Below are 15691 nucleotides of genomic sequence, written 5' to 3'. Positions count from 1 at the left end.
CAACTTACGAAACAACTTCAAGACTCTGAGAGGTTGGCGGCCCAAAGACTACAATAGATTACTAATGCTCAGGCAAGGGAGGCAACCGCTCGGCGAGCCCAAGAAGATGCAACACGAAGATTTGAAGAACTGGATGCTGCGAGGTTGGTCAGAGAAATAGCAATTTCAAACCTCATTAGCAACACAGACTCCCGCCTACAAGAATTGGAGCGTCAGCTCGCAATCCAAGAAAGAAGTTAGCGGGCCAAAACCCAATGATGATCTTTGTTTACTCCTTGAGCGCGCCTCTGAGTTGGGACAGTTGCCAGTAACTCCTTGGGCCCCTCCTCAAACTCTTTCTTTGTTTTTGTCTACACTAACCCTCTCTTTACTTCAATATAACATAAATCTATCCGAAGATATAGGCTTAGGAGAACTAACATTAATTAAACAAAATACGGAAAGAGACGCTGATCCTACCGTAATCATGGGAATTTGGCGGGGTTTCTTAGTATGGACTAATCCCCATAACATCTTTTTCTATCCCCTACATCCTATCATGCTAAACCTTCGTAGTTGGTGTTGCGTTCTCCAAAACTCAAAAATTTTGGACACAACAGTGTCGAAAAATTAGACGTGTTTGTCCCAGCAGATGACATTCCAGAGACGCCCGCCAACTATGAAGTCGTAGCACATAGTTACCAATCGGTCATAAGTCATGGCTGGCTAGAGGTATATAACACTCACCAACATCTAAACCTATGTGAGTCCGCTCTCTATCATCCTTTTGGCATTCTAAAACTCTACACTAATATCTACAAACATTTAGAAGCCATGCTGACAACTGTACAATACAATTTTGATGCTACCCATATAAAGTATCCCACTATAAACGAAGAAGAAATTCTAGACTTACAGGAATTTATTAAGTCTCATAAGCCTAGTCACCCACCCCCTAGCACAGGATAGGGTCAAGAAGAATCTTCTTCTTCATTTTCAAAATCCACTTACCCTGTCTACTCTAATATCGCTAGTAAGCTACTTAATCCATATCCTAACACACGCAACCTACTAACACATCTTAGGCTGAATGCATTTTCTCATCTTTTTATCCTTTTGAGATAGATTTTCCCACTAACACTCTCGCCCCCGAGGAGGTACTGGCACCTACCCCATGTCCAATAAGGCACTCACAAGAGGTAAGTCACACCATTCTGCAAGATAATCTTGAACCATTTACTGATGATACCATCTTAGATTCTTTGTCAGCTGCAAAGTACGAGGGACTCAAAGGAGCCGGCAATCCTCTTTTGAAGCCCAAATTAATGTTCAAGGTACTCATGCAGATTATTCCCTTTGAGCCCACACGCTGGCTCATGCCAAAAGCATATTCGGAAGTCACTCCAACAAAACAACATAATGTACCATACCCTCTCCACGCCCCATGAACTAACTTAGAAGAACTTCTTCCATTGGTGAGAGAGGGCACCTTATGGGCAAATGTGGCCAAGCACACAAAGCTGGCCAATCCTCCAGCTGATTTGCTGGAGATAAGAATAGTAACATTTATGATCAGCTACTATTTTCGTAGGTGGTGGAAAGAAAACCCCGTGCACACAAGAGGTGGCTACGCCACAATAGTCACTACTACTAAAGAGCACCCCCGCCTGGAAGATTTCAGAATTCAACCCGATTGGAGAAACGAGCACTTGGCAATTCCAGAATACATCCAAGTGTACATGAGCGCGCCACCAACATTGCGGGTCGATCCATTATACATGCGAGTTAAAAGAAGATGGACACCGCTGGAGTTTCAAGAAGCCAAAAGGCGTGACTCGCATGTGTACTACAACTTCCCCATCTTTATACTAGCAACATTTGCCCACATTCAGGATCAATAATAGGTTCTGTGGACAGAACCTACATCAGGAATGGGGGGATGTTAATCCCATTTTCCACCTCCAGGTTGCATAAGGCAATCACTCTCTCTCACTCTTCAACATAAGCATGCAACATACAAGCATAGAAGAGGCACAAGTGCTAGAATGCTCCCTCTAAATCTCTCTCAAGACACAAAGAAGGGCTCTCAATAGCACAAAGGGGGATTGTACCTATTCATTATGAGAAAATGCCTTATATACATTTGGCCCTTATTCATACTTGGGTGCTCAAAATTTACTTAACTAAGTCCTTGGGTGGCCAATATCTCATAATGTATAACTTTTATAGTGCCTTTACATGATAGTTATTAATGTCCTCAATTGGAGGAGCATACTTGTTAATCCAAAATGGGATTAACAAAAGCCCAGGCTCAAAGCATTGGCAATCTGTCAAACAAGTGTTACGTTACCTAAAAAGCACCAAGCACTTTGGGTTATTTTATCCCAAGGGGTAAATCACAGTTGCACGCATTTACAAGGTTGGATGTTATGACACACGAGTGGTTTTTGCTTTCGCCTCGGTGATTCATGTATATCATGGCTCAACAGGAAGAAACCCACTGTGGCCACTTCTAGTTGTGAAGCTAAGTATAGCTACAATTGAGTGTGTTTGGCTCAGATGCCTTATTGGTTGCTGATTTGGGTATTGGCGAGTTCTTAGCCACTACCATCTTTTAACAATTAGAGCGTTATGATAGTTACAAGGAATCTAGTTTTTCATGTTGACACAAAGCACATTGAGGTGCATTATCATTATGACAGGGAGAGATCCTCTGCAGGGGAAATCAACTTGGCTTATGTGCCAACACAGGACAACATGGAAGATTTATTCACGAAGGCTCTCTCACGAGAGAAGTTTGAAGCTTTTCACAAAGCTTTGAACTTACTTTGGGGATTAGTCTAGGCTCCCTCTCATAGTCCAAAGAGCTTGGCATATCTCTGTACTTTTAGTGCTAGCTCACTCCTTGTTCACATTATCACTCCCAAGGGGGATTTGTAGGTATATTTGATAGTGATGTGTGTGAACACACTAGAACCAGTCGGGGCCCCTTTAGGAGGTTTTTTTCCCGTGCTAGTACACACCCATCTCAGGGTATACTTATCATCTTTGTATAGCGCACATTCATTATCTATCTATCATCTCATTATGTACTCCGTTGAGCATCTCCATTATGTGTGTGTGTGTGTGCACGCGCGCGCATTCCTCTGCAACCTAGTTTCCAATAATATATATATATATATATATATATATATATATATATATATCCCCCCAAAAAAGTTTTGCAACATGTACAAAAGATCTATAATATCAAACCTGATTTTTATTTGCCTTTACATATGCTTTTATTATTTGCTTCGTCAAATGTTTTGTATGCCTTTACATATGTTCTTATTATTTGCGTAGTCAAATATTTTATGTGAATTATTAACATGCTTTTATTATTTGCTTCATCAAATGTTTTATATGCCTTTACATATGTTCTTATTATTTGCTTAGTCAAATATTTTATGTGAATTATTAACATACTTCACACATAACAAAGATGAGGCATGCTCACAACAAGCACAACAGAATCACAATTCTTTTACTAGGGTATGGTTGCTAGTCTTATTTCTTTGAGGTTGAATTTCCTATTTCTTGTTTTCATTGATATGCAAATCCTTACATAGGCAAATGCTAACTCATCGTCGTGGATGTTGTATTAAAACATAAATATTTATAAAAACTAAACTAACTGGACATTTCTTTGTGGATATTCACAAAGTTTTTGGCAAGTGCAACTTCAAAACAATATTTACTCAAAATTATATTTTTTTGTGAATTAACTCAAGGAAATGTAGCGTACACACAACATTTATGAAATCCACATTACACTACATGATAGTGCTAATATATTCTTTTAAATTTAAGACATCCACTTGCCTTGTTCACATTCTTACAATCATAGAAAATACCATCATTTATGCTTATGTACTCTTGCATTCTTAATTATTTTGCCATTTGCTTGAATTGAGACACAAAAAATACATCACACAAAAAAATGCACCTTGAATTGAGACATAAAAAACTGAGCATGAATCGAGAGACAAAAAAATGCATCTTGAATTGATACACAAAAAAATTATCTTGAATCAAGAGACAAAAACATATCTTGGCTATTTGGGCATCCTAGTTCCTTGAAGGGTACTAGGAGGGGATCCATGCGCTACCGCTCCCCCTCATGCTTGAGTGGGGGAGCTCGAGGTGTTGCTATGTGGCTAAGCCCTTGCTCGACCACGTGGTAGTAGTATGGAGAATAGCAGATAATAGTGTGTATTATGAACTAGGAAGGGACTTGCTTTTGCCAGGCTGTGTGATGTATGTTAGAGGATGGGATAGCCAATTGCAGAAGCAGAAAATAGAAAACCACGTGCAATCCGATTCCACCACTCGAAGCATTCATGAAGTGGGGGTTAGATTTCACTGGGGGGCTATCAATAGTCTTGCACACCAGAGTGGAGGCCTCTAGGGATGCAATTGTTGTACTGACGAGGAGCTGGAGGTTCGCTTCTGAGAAGGATAGGCACACGAGATAGCAGCCTTGGTCGAGGATGACGGAGTGGCTACCATGGAGTCGTTCTGAGGGGTGAAGACCAAAAGGGACTGAAGGTTGCCAAATGAAAACTACCCAGGAACAAGAGAAATTGCGTGAGAAATGGAGGGAACGAAGGGACGAAGCCGAAGGGAGGGGAGTGTTTTTGACACTCGGCTACCTGATAGTAGTATGGAGAATAGCGTGGATGGTCGGGATGCATGCTCCACTTTCCACCAGGAAAGCCCCTTATTTATTGTGTTTTTGACACTTGTCTAAATATCCCTTCTCGTTGCAAGGCAAACAGTGTGAAACCCCCTTATTGTGTTTTTGACACTTGTCTAAATATCCCTTCCCGCAAACAGTGTGAAATCCCCCAGATGGCTTGGATTTCAGTTGACGCATTTCTGTGGTGGTGGCTTCAGCCTTGCCGCTACGCTAGGGTAATAAAGGCATATACCCGCCAACGCAACACGACGGTATATGCTTGTGAGGCTTCTTGGCTCTCTGCCATCGCGAGTTGCGGTGCCCTCCTCTTCTTGCAAGACTCTCCACACTCGCAGGAGCAGGAAGGGGGGGGGGGGGAGAGAGAGAGAGAGAGAGAGAGCGAGAGAGAGCACCCTCGCCATAGCCGAGATCGAATCGAAGCGAAAACCTTCACATCCCACCATCGCCGTAGCCTAGCTCTTCCGTCTTTGCAAACCGTAATTTCACCTGTTGTAGGAGAGCAATTGCCCTCCCTGTCTCCATTATCGCCATAGCGGAGCTCACCTTCCCACATTCGGACCCCTTATTTTTCCTCTTTCTTTCACCATTGCCATAGCCGAGGTCGCCTCATTCCTAACCTTAATGTTCTTTTTCCATTCACCTTCGCCATCGTCCCCCCATTTTCGTTGTTGAGCCCTAAATTTGCTCCTTTCTTCGGCTGCCACAGTCGAGCTCGGCTGAAAATCTAATTTATACTCCTTATTGTCCTCAAACTCTAACCTTGCAGGATGCTTGCTCTCAGAGATCTGCCTTTTGAGTCTTCTGCATCGTGCTGCTGCACTGAGTTTGCGTTTTTCTTGCCCGATCACGTTCCTCGTGCTCTGCGAAGCCATTTTGCGTCCTCGCAGCCGCAAATGAGCAGAGCAGGAAGGCATTTTTCTCTGCGGCACTCTTACGCGGAACCCACCGCACGAAGGATCGGGTTTGCTGTTGCAAGATCGAGTACTGGAGATGGAGACCACGTCAGTGCAGATGAAGAATCCGAGCAGTGCGTCACGCAGGATGGAGCCATAGTTGTCTGCGATGATCTTGACGCCCTCTTGCAGGTGAATCCCATTTTTTGATGCTGTTTGATCATGAGGGGTAGTTCAAGGACATAATGATTTTTAATTGGTTCATCGAATTTCTTGTCTGCATCGTTTGATTAATAGCTTGAGTGTCCATTCGTTGTGTTTAATTTTGTTATAGTAGCCCAAGTACAGTGAGTCAATTCAAAAGGCCTTGCGCTACTGATTAATTATTCCTAATTACACTTCTGTGTGTTTAAGACATATAAGACGCTCCTTAACTTCACTTCTGTGTTGTTTAAGACAAACATAAGCGTAGCAGTGAAGGTGTTTTGACCCTTCCCAAAGTTTCAACCTTGCTAGCCATGGCAGCTGTATGTGCAGCTGGCTATCACCGATATATACATAAACACCCCAAAAAAAAAGGGAAGAAAAATTTAAGACTGTTCATTAATAGGTTATATGTTCACAAATTCTGTCAAAATGCAGTTTCGTAGGTGTTGTACATTGTTTGCTGAGATAAACAAGGGTTCCTTTTGGCCCCTGCATGCATCATCTCATTGCAGAGGTTTCAAAAGTATTAATTTCAATGGTGTTTTAGGTTTTGCCAGAGGATGTTAGAGACAAGTTGCTAAAGCACCCTCAAAGGTCGGAGTTGCTTGAGGTATGCTGCTCTTGGTTACTCTGTTAGTTGTACTGCTATGCCTCATATGGTCCCATTCAATGCTAGGAGGCCCAGTCAAGCATGTTGATGTTTTTGATGCTTCTTCCTTTACTGTTTTCTTTTCACTTGCAAGCATATTGGGAATAGCTCTCGTAGTTCATTCGGAAGTTCAAACTATTTTAATTTACTTTAGTAACCTGGATCTGAGGGACTCAACTTGTGGGTTGTTTGGGAATTAGTTAACCATAAGAAAGCTTGGAAAGGGTAGCCAGGAACTGGATCTGTAGCGTTTCCCTGGGTTTTGCAACTTCTCTAGCTAATGCAACTTGTGCTTGGATCACAGGATTGTTTGCTGCTCCTTTTTCTTTTGTTTTCCTTTGTGGGAAGTGGATGGAGTTGGGGGCGAGGAGATAACCGCAGCTGCATAGCAATAGTCATTGGAGCTATACCCAGTTTGTCTAAGCGGACTCTTCAGATCTGTGGACACTCATTAAACTGCAGACTACCACTAGTGAACATGCACTGGAAGATCAAGAGGTAGAAATGGACAAGTATCTGTCTATCTGAGCCATTCCTATTTGACGTGGGTTGTGCAGTTTGTCAAGGATAGAAATCGAAACAAGTTTTGTGCCCGAGTGTGAGGATTTGGCGTGTCTGGAAGGTTCAATGTTTATTATATCCAGAAGGCAAAACTTTATGCTGGAGGCACATAAATAGCAAGGCACACAAGGGTCTTTGCGGTAGGGCTAAGAAATCCTGCTTTATTTGAGCTTTAAGATATGTGAGGACTGAAATGATTGAGCAAAGCAAACAGTGGCTGAGCAGGGGCTGAATGTTGGAAAGGGCAGGCTACTTGCAGGAAACACTGCCCTGCTGGCTGGAGCCTGCTTTTTAGACAGGCTGTGAAGACTAAGATAGAGGACTGAAAGGAGACCAGTTTGTGCTACAACTAAGGTATGGCCTTCTCTCTGAGGCTGGGCTAGGGGGACTGCAGAGTAGTTGACTGGGTTGCTACTTGAGCTTTTTACGGTCCTCCTAGACAGCCAATTAGCAAGCTAGTGAATTGTTGTGAGACCTGCTATCTCACTTTTTTTAGGCTGGAAAGAAGAGTGTGGTGGAATCACACATACCGCACACACAAGAGTCCTAAACTACTGCTTTGTATTATGTACAAGAAAGAAGTAATACAACTGAAATTCAAGTACAACATGTGGCTGGGAATGACGTCAAATCATAGCGTCTGTGACCTACTGGACACTCTTGGCTAGCATTTCGCCTACAAAAAAATGCTCTAGGAAGTACAACACCAAGAAAAGTGGATGAATATGTTGATTTGCTACCCACATGTATATATGTGCTAATGCTCCTAGTCGGCTAGTAGTATTGTTGTCAGCTACCTTTACCCAATTGCCATGCCATCAATGCCATGTCACCACGACCACGTCATCATTGCAACATGGTAGTGCCACATGTCACCTGCGCTGTCCGACTGTGCTTGTAGGCTGCTATTTGATGTCCGTCTGCACCTTGCATTCTCATAGGTGTGTCACATTCTCCCTACTTTCATTGCAATTGTTCTCAGATGCATGGTGTCCATATAAAGTGTTCTTCCATAAAAGGAAAAGATCCAAACAAAGCTCATCCAAGATACCCAAGATCCTGAACACTACTAGACCACTTTGTGTCCACTATGAAGGCTCACATTTTGTCCTCGTTGCGTCAGCACAAAGACGTGCAAGAAAACTTACTGATGCCCATCTTCTACTGGATTGAGCACTTTCGGTCTTTCCAACCGTCCATGAAAAAACATTGCACACCATTGAGTATCCTCTGGTAGCCCATGAGAAGACACTCCAGAGAATGGCTGAGCAAAACTCGGCTATCCAAACTCCAGTCACTAATGCATTGGCACAGATGGAGCACAAGAAGTGCTTGCATTGGCTCCAATGCACCATGAAGGAAGAAAGGAGAACCAAGAACAATACCCCTCAGAAGAATAATACTCACTAGCTCCAATGCACCCCGAAGGAGAAAAGTAGAAGCAAGAACAATACCCCTCAGAAGAATAATACTCCTCAGAAACGCTGCACCAAATCTGCATCCATTAGTACTACTCGGCACCGATCTGTTGATGCACGGAAGTCAAAACTCCGGCTGTCCAAGAAATTTGTGTATTGTGATGTAATGAAGCACCCTAGTTGTGTGCTCAACTTGAGAAATGAAAAAAGTTGAGACTCGCACACATGCATCTCCTTCATACTCATCCTCCGTTTCTGAAGTCCTCAGATTACTCCTCCAAGGTCCTCGACAATCCTTCGTGATATGCTTGGTGGAGTCACATTAAAAGCACTGTCCGATAGCCATCTTGGTGCAAGTTGAAAGGCGTTTCATATATAGCCATAGTTGCAATGAAACGCGTTTCATTCGGTTTGAATGAAACGAAACGTTTCGTAAACGTTTCATACGAATGAAACAAGTTTCATTCATGTCCACCTGGGAACTGTACGATTTAAGCGTTTTTTACCCAGATTCTTTAGTTTTTACTTGAAAACATGTTTTAATGTGTAAATGATGCATGCTTAATATTGTTTTGGAGGGAAGGCAACATATTTTTTACATATTATAAACTTATATATAAATTTTGGGGCCTGTAACTCCCCCGTTTTGTATGAAACGTTTTTGAAACTTCTGGGATTTGAAAGAAACTTTTATGAAAGGCGTTTCATGAAACGCCTGGCAACTATGGGCGCAATGCTCTTTAGGGGTGAGGCGAGTTGTCGAGGCTCCCCCACTTGCCTTGTCCTTATCATCCTTGGCCTTGGACCGGCGGTCCTCGTCTTTGCCTTTCTGTCGCCCTTGCTATTGAGGCCGAGCCTTGAAATTTTCCTACGTCTTGAGGGTTGTATCAAGGCAAACCGCATTTGAAAGATCACAGGGCCGATGTGCACAAACGTCTTCATGCAAAGACGGTTTCAAACCATCCACAAATCGCTGCACCCGCTTCGATCGATGAGCAAAATCTTCTAGAAACGAGTGAGAAAGTTGATTATCCATTCGCCATGTTTCTCCATAGTACGCTCCCTTTGTTTCTCCAGGTCACTCTCGTGGCCCGTAATCTACTGGAATAAACTGCTTCAAGACCATCGTCCTAGCAAGACACAGAGTGGTGCCTTAGGTGGTCTTTCCACCACCAGAGAGTAGCACCCGTTAAAACCGTACGTACCGAATGGAGATGAAAATATTTCAACCACCTATTGCTGCCAATGTGGCAGTCATCTTGCGGTACTGGTGATGACTTCTCCATCCATCTTCCCATAGAACATGGGAGGCTTCAGAAGCTCCAATAATTGAGCTTGTTCCTCATGAGGCATGGAGGAAGAACTTGGCAAACCGGCAGTCCCTTGACATTGAGCCGATAAAGGCGAGTGAGAGTTGTCTGGAGAATCAGGTGGAGAGGGACTCCGTGAAGGAGACTGCCAGTGACGTGAACGGCATCTCTCCTGCGACTACGCACGCAGGTGTAGAATGATGACTGAGGGAAGCTCATCTAATACATCCTTACCTGCATCCAAAGGAGTGAACAATCCTCCTTCAAGAAGTTTTGCTACTTGTCCTTGGAATTGTCCAACACTTGCTTGGAAGCATGGTCCCTTGAAGATTCTGGATTTGGAATACTAGGTGCTCGAGAGGACGACTCCATCCTGTCGAGACAAGCAAATATATCCATTTCAGCCGCATGCATGTCCATGGATGCCTTCATGCTGAGAAGCAAATCAGTGAGTTGTGAATCCATGACAAATATCAAGTGATCAAGGACAAGGTGAAGGATTTCAGCCGTGCGCGATGAGGTAAGGGTTTGGTAGGGCAAGGAAGCACAATATACCCCAGTTAACCTAGGTGCAATGAAGAGAATCACTTTCCCTAAAGCCGAACTTAAGCCCTCTTGGAATCTAAGTGCGTTATCGATCCAAGCAGTCAATGCACATGGGTGCCATGAAGAAAACCCAAATATTCACTTTCCCCAAACCTGAACTTGGCACTCTTGGAACTAAGTGCTCTGCCGGATCCAAGCAGTCAGCACTCATGAGTGCCAGAAAGGAAAAAAGATTGCAAGTTTCCTAGGCTCTGATACCAACAGGAGAATGCTTGTGTGTGCTAAGATAGAAAGAAGAAACGCATACAACACACACACGAGTCTTAAACCACTGCTCTGTATTATGTACAAGAAAGAAGTAATACGACTGAAATGCAAGTACAAGATGTGGCTGAGAATGAAGGCATCTTATCACAGCCGTGTGACCTACTGTACACTAGTGATGTGGCATTGATGACATGGCAGTCGGGTACATCTGGCTGACAACATATACTGGCCGACTAGGAGCATTGGTGCATGTATGTGGATAGCCAAATCGTCATATTCATTTGCTTTCCTTAGTATTGGACTTCCCAGAGCATTTCTCTGTGAGAGAAGGACCGACATGTCATCATCGTCAGGTGCTGTCTGACTCTGCCTTTCGGCTGCTATCTGATGTCCGGTTGTGCTCTGCATACTCGTGTGTCAGAGTCCTCTTATTACCGAGAACTCCTCTTGGGATTACATCAAATACTTGCTTCCTAGGAGAAACTAGTGCAAATTGGGGAGTCTCGGGTGAGGCTGAACCAAATGCAGGACAAGGTAATGGATGCTCAATTTTGCTCAGAGGTGATGGCAGCGTTTGCGCTGGAACTGAGGGATGAGCAGTTTGCTTTGAGAAAGCAGCTGGGGAGATTAAACTGGGCTGAACTGAGTAGTGGAAAGGCCACATCTGCTTATAAGTTTTTGCTTGAACTTTCGAGCTTGAGGCTGCCTTTAGGCAGTCGACAAGCTGGTCTGTAATAGCCAAGGACTAGACAGGGATGGTCCTGTGCTGGAACTGAATGATGGACTTATGTATGTAGGCCTGGCCATGCACTGCTGAAAGGCTGTCAAGCTGTTGGTTTGCAAGGACCTTGCTGCTTGGCCAGGAAGCAGGGTTGGTTTGTCATGCTGTGGGCCCTTCTCCTCTCTTATGGCTGCAGAGTTTTTGCTTGCCTTCTGGAATCTTTGTCTGCTGCTCGTAACATGATTGTTCAAAGCCTGCTAATGTTTCTTGGCTGCCTCTTCTATCCTGCGACCGATTTGTAGCTTTCCCATACCATGTTTAATTATGTCAGTGTCGAAGGAATCGGCCTTGAGCACCCTTGCGGCGCCTCGCCACGCGGTGCCATCGATGCATTTCAGCCGACCACGACACGGTCGCCCCCATTTGCTCACCAGAAAAGCATGGGATGTGATTGGTCCTGCAGTCGCCATGGCTCCAAGTGATAACACTAATGGCATGTTTAACTAGGGATGCATCAACCATTATTCTTCACCTTGTCACTTTTGAGGCTTGTTTCATGTGCAGCAACTTCTCTAGCTTGAGAGTCTTTGTTTGGGTATTGTGTTTGACAAGTTTAATTGCCATTGTTATGAATTTGTTTGTTTTACGTTCTGTTATGTTTCTGGTTTTTTTGTCTGTGTTTGTAATCTGTCTGTTATGTGCATTATAGGTGGTTCTAGATCTGGGCAGGTGGCCAGAAGCACGCTTTCTTGGTGATGGTGGAGGAGAGTTTCTAAGATGTGAAGAGGTTTTTCTTAAACCTTCATGTGCATGACTAATCATACGGTGTTGTGCATTAAACTGACTGTCTCATAGAGCACTGAGGACTTGCTTGAGGAACTTGTAAGTCAGGTTTTTGATTGCAATTAATTTAAAGACAGTCAACTTTTTTCTGCTTATATTTGAAGTTATTGATGTATATTTTTTTCATGGTTTTTCCTGACCAGATCACGAGGGAGGATCTTGATTCCGCAAAGGCAGCAGTCGGAGAATTTGGAGGGGATAATCGTGCTGGCATTGAGGGTACACTTCATAGAATCTCAGCTATTCGCAGCAGAAAGGGGGCCATTGTTGGTTTGACATGTAGAGTCGGTCGGGCTGTGACTGGACATGTCGATATGGCACGCAATCTCCTCCATCTTGGTCAGAGCATCTTGTTTCTTGGAAGGTATTTTCTCTTTTATTGTATATTGCAGTTGTGGTCCTTGCTGCATGCTTGAACGCATTATGATTTCCTATATCTGAGCTGTAAGCCATTTGGTGATTGAAAATATAGGCCAGGTGTGGGGAAAACAACGGTCATACGGGAAATAGCTCGAGTTTTGGCAGATGAGCTTCATAAGAGAGTGGTATGTGTATCATATTGAGTGATGCTAATACTTAAAATTTTGTTTTTTCTTGGGATTGGAAGGGATTTGGGGTGTGCGGGAGAGATGGCAGAGTGAAGTGGGAGAGAGGCAGTGGAGCCAAGTGGTGTTATAGTTTTTGACACCTGCTTGCATTATGCAGGTGATAGTTGATACCAGCAATGAGATTGGTGGTGATGGGGATGTTCCACACCCTGCAATTGGAGGGGCACGAAGGATGCAAGTTCCGGATCCTTCAATGCAGCACAAGGTTATGGTTGAAGCTGTGGAGAACCACATGCCTGAGGTTGTCATTGTTGATGAAATTGGAACAGAGGCAGAGGCTTTGGCTTGCAGAACTATCGCAGAGAGAGGTGTTATGCTGGTTGGTACTGCTCATGGTCAAATGCTTGAAAATATTATCAAGAATCCTACGTTATGTGATCTGGTGTGCTTTCTCTTCCTTGCTCTTATCTTTCTGGTTTTGTTTCACGGTGCACATTAACTGCATGTGACAAAGCTATGGGTCTTTTTGTGATTCAGCTCGGGGGTTGCAAGAGTAGCTTACCATGTTGTGTCATGAATAACAAGTGTCGGTTTTTTGGTTGTGAGGATTTGTCCTGGTTGATTCAGGTGGGCGGAGTGCAAACCGTAACCTTGGGAGATGAAGAAGCTCGGGCAAGAGGTACCCAAAAGAGTGTGTTGGAGCGCAAGGCTCCTTCTACCTTCCCTCTTCTCATTGAAATGAGAGAACGAAGCCACTGGGTTGCACACCAGGTGTGGATGTCAGCATCTCTTTGACGAGTGGTTTTGTAAGGATTTTGTTTGCTTTTTACTTGGCTATGAGTGTAAGCACGGCTGCTAACTTTTAACAGTTGAAAAGCTGTATTTATTTGTGTAAAGACAAACTTGAAAGCCCGGATGTCCAAACTTATTCTTCTCTAATTTTCAAATTTAGACTGATCGAAGTGTGGACTCTCTGCTCCATGGCCGAAGACCTATTGTCGAGGTGAAGCTCATAATATCTGGTTATGTTTTAGCTGTAGTTGAGAAATCCTGGTGCGTTCTTTCTAACTTGGTTTGTGTTTTGGTATGCATGTATGTATGTATACTCAGGTTCGAACAAGAGACGAGAACTTCAGAGTGATGGTTGAGAGGAAGATGTATGACAGTCAGCTAACCAGTAAAGTAGATGCGGATTATGAAGGCATTTTTGGGACAGCTGTCTTGTCCATGATGGGTGGTTTAAAAATACCTGTGGAAGAATCTCCAGACAGTTATGCTTGGGCATCCAAATTAGGTATGCACTTGCCCAACATTAAAATGTGTTTTTCCATTTATGCTGCAGTATCCTGATCTCATGCCTCATGCCTCATGCCTCAGATGCATGTGTCCTGACTACTGAGGGTCATGTACAGGGTAGGAGGCAGAGAGACCATTGTGAGACCTTAGTTATGAAGGGACAGGATACTTTAGTTATCTGTGAGGATTAGACAAGGTGCAGGCCTGTAAAAGGTTAACTAGTGCCCAGAGGTAAAAGGCCCATGAGAATGAGCAGACTGAGGAACAAAGAGCAGTGGAAGACTGGTGTTGGGACACGGGGGCTGGGCTAGTGCCTTTGGGAGAAATCATAGCAGCCTCGGAGCAGTTAAGAACAGCCCAACAGCTCCTGGTGCTGACCAGCAGTCCCCTTTTTTGTTTTGGGGGGGGTTGTGGGTGCTGATCATCCTCTAGATAGGCCCCTCCAGCCCCTCACCATCATCACTTTCCACTCCAGCCCCTTGAGCAAAGAACACAGCCATAAGCGCCCTAACATAAGATATTTTGAATAGGTGCATATCAGCCCTTCTATTAGATGTTAGAGAACTTCTGGGTAGGCTAGCCTGTCTAGCGCTTAGTCTTGAGCTGGTGTAAAATTCCTGGGGCCTGTGCTCTGAGGGACTTCCTTGTTCCAGTGTTCCAGTCACTCATGAATAGAGTGTCCTTACAGATTCCAAGCTACCACCTAGATGTCGTGTGGTTAGGCTGATTTGGCTTGATTTGTACAACCCTAGCTATGTTCATCTGTGAAAATGCCACAGGTTATATTCAAGACAAAGATGCCATTGCTGAGCGAGCTGTGAGCTATTTTGGCAAGCGGAATGCATGGGAGGATTATGATGAAGAGTACGGACTTGGCAGTTCAGGATTGTCAGGCAAGAGAGGGTCAAAACGTGGACCTCGCGGTATCAGGCCACGCAATGTATGATAATTGACATGCCTTACAAGCAAGCAACTAACCCCTAGGTTCTATCTGAGATATACTGGAGCCATCTTGTACAGTGTGGATGATGATGATTATGTATATTGATTATTCTATCCAGCCATTGGTGCCAGTTGTCCTCATTCGGTTCATGCTACCATAAAGCACCCAACGTCTACTTTTGCTATTAATTTTACTAGAATATGCCTTATTTGTGCAATGTTTTAGACCTTAAAACACATTAGATTTGGGAGTTATTGTAAGGATTATGATGGGAAGCTTTGCACGGGATTTTCCCTCGATCAAATCTTTGATTTGATTTTTGGATATTTAGGCATACACAATCTCCCAGCGAGAGAACTGAAAGACAGGCAGCCTCTTGCAATGGTCTGAGAGAGATAGGTACAACCTGGATGAGAAGAGAATCTTTCATGGAGAGCTCTCTCTGTTTACAGAGAGGGATTGTACATTGCGAGTGAGAGGGAGAGAGAAGAGAGGAGGGCTTGGTTTCTTGGGCCTCAACTTGCTTTGAGGGGTTCAAGGTCTCTCTCTCTCTCTCTCTCTCTCTCGCTGTTGAACTGGTCGTCTCTCTCTCTGTGCGTTGATCTGGTCGTCTCTCTCTCCCCTGTATGCAGAGGTTTGAGTAGCCTCTCTCTCTCTCTCTCTCTCTCTCTCTCTCTCAACTTCCCCGCCCTCTCTGTTATGTGTGCTGAGGCGAAGGGCCTCGAGGCGCCTGCAGTGAAGAGGAACGAAAGAGCGTTTAAAACGTATA

The 15691-nt window shown here is 43.9% G+C and overlaps 1 protein-coding gene across 2 annotated transcripts; it reads left to right on the top strand.

Annotated features, from left to right (window-relative positions):
- Nucleotides 1-4890: 4890 nt before the first annotated feature.
- On the top strand, nucleotides 4891-15059 carry LOC147627840 (uncharacterized protein ycf45-like). 2 transcript variants are annotated; one of them, XM_086814812.1, is made up of 10 exons: nucleotides 4891-5805; nucleotides 6368-6430; nucleotides 12002-12079; nucleotides 12279-12499; nucleotides 12608-12680; nucleotides 12841-13125; nucleotides 13311-13454; nucleotides 13636-13686; nucleotides 13794-13977; nucleotides 14759-15059. In XM_086814812.1, exons 1-10 carry the CDS (start codon nucleotides 5488-5490, stop codon nucleotides 14923-14925), a joined length of 1584 nt encoding a protein of 527 aa, XP_086670938.1. In that variant the 5' UTR covers nucleotides 4891-5487; the 3' UTR covers nucleotides 14926-15059. The 2 variants fall into 2 exon arrangements, with proteins under 2 accessions (XP_086670938.1, XP_086670939.1); XM_086814813.1 differs by lacking the exon at nucleotides 6368-6430 and having other exon boundaries at nucleotides 4982-5805.
- The last annotated feature ends 632 nt before the right edge of the window (nucleotides 15060-15691 follow it).

The sequence above is a fragment of the Cibotium barometz genome, chromosome 20 (assembly GCF_041138505.1).
Source record: "Cibotium barometz isolate CiBa-2024 chromosome 20, ASM4113850v1, whole genome shotgun sequence".
In the NCBI taxonomy this organism is placed as follows: domain Eukaryota; kingdom Viridiplantae; phylum Streptophyta; class Polypodiopsida; order Cyatheales; family Cibotiaceae; genus Cibotium; species Cibotium barometz.
The sequence above is the reverse complement of the archived record's forward strand: the minus strand, read 5'-3'. Positions and strand labels throughout refer to the sequence as shown.

What these genes read in the sequence shown, in the direction of transcription:
- LOC147627840 (XM_086814812.1), top strand. Translation starts at nt 5,488, where the DNA reads ATGCTTGCTCTCAGAGATCTGCCTTTTGAGTCTTCTGCATCGTGCTGC. An exon ending in ATGAGCTTCATAAGAGAGTG is followed by an intron (nt 12,681 to 12,840) that starts GTATGTGTATCA and finishes TGCATTATGCAG; the next exon opens with GTGATAGTTGATACCAGCAA. An exon ending in GCCACTGGGTTGCACACCAG is followed by an intron (nt 13,455 to 13,635) that starts GTGTGGATGTCA and finishes TTTCAAATTTAG; the next exon opens with ACTGATCGAAGTGTGGACTC.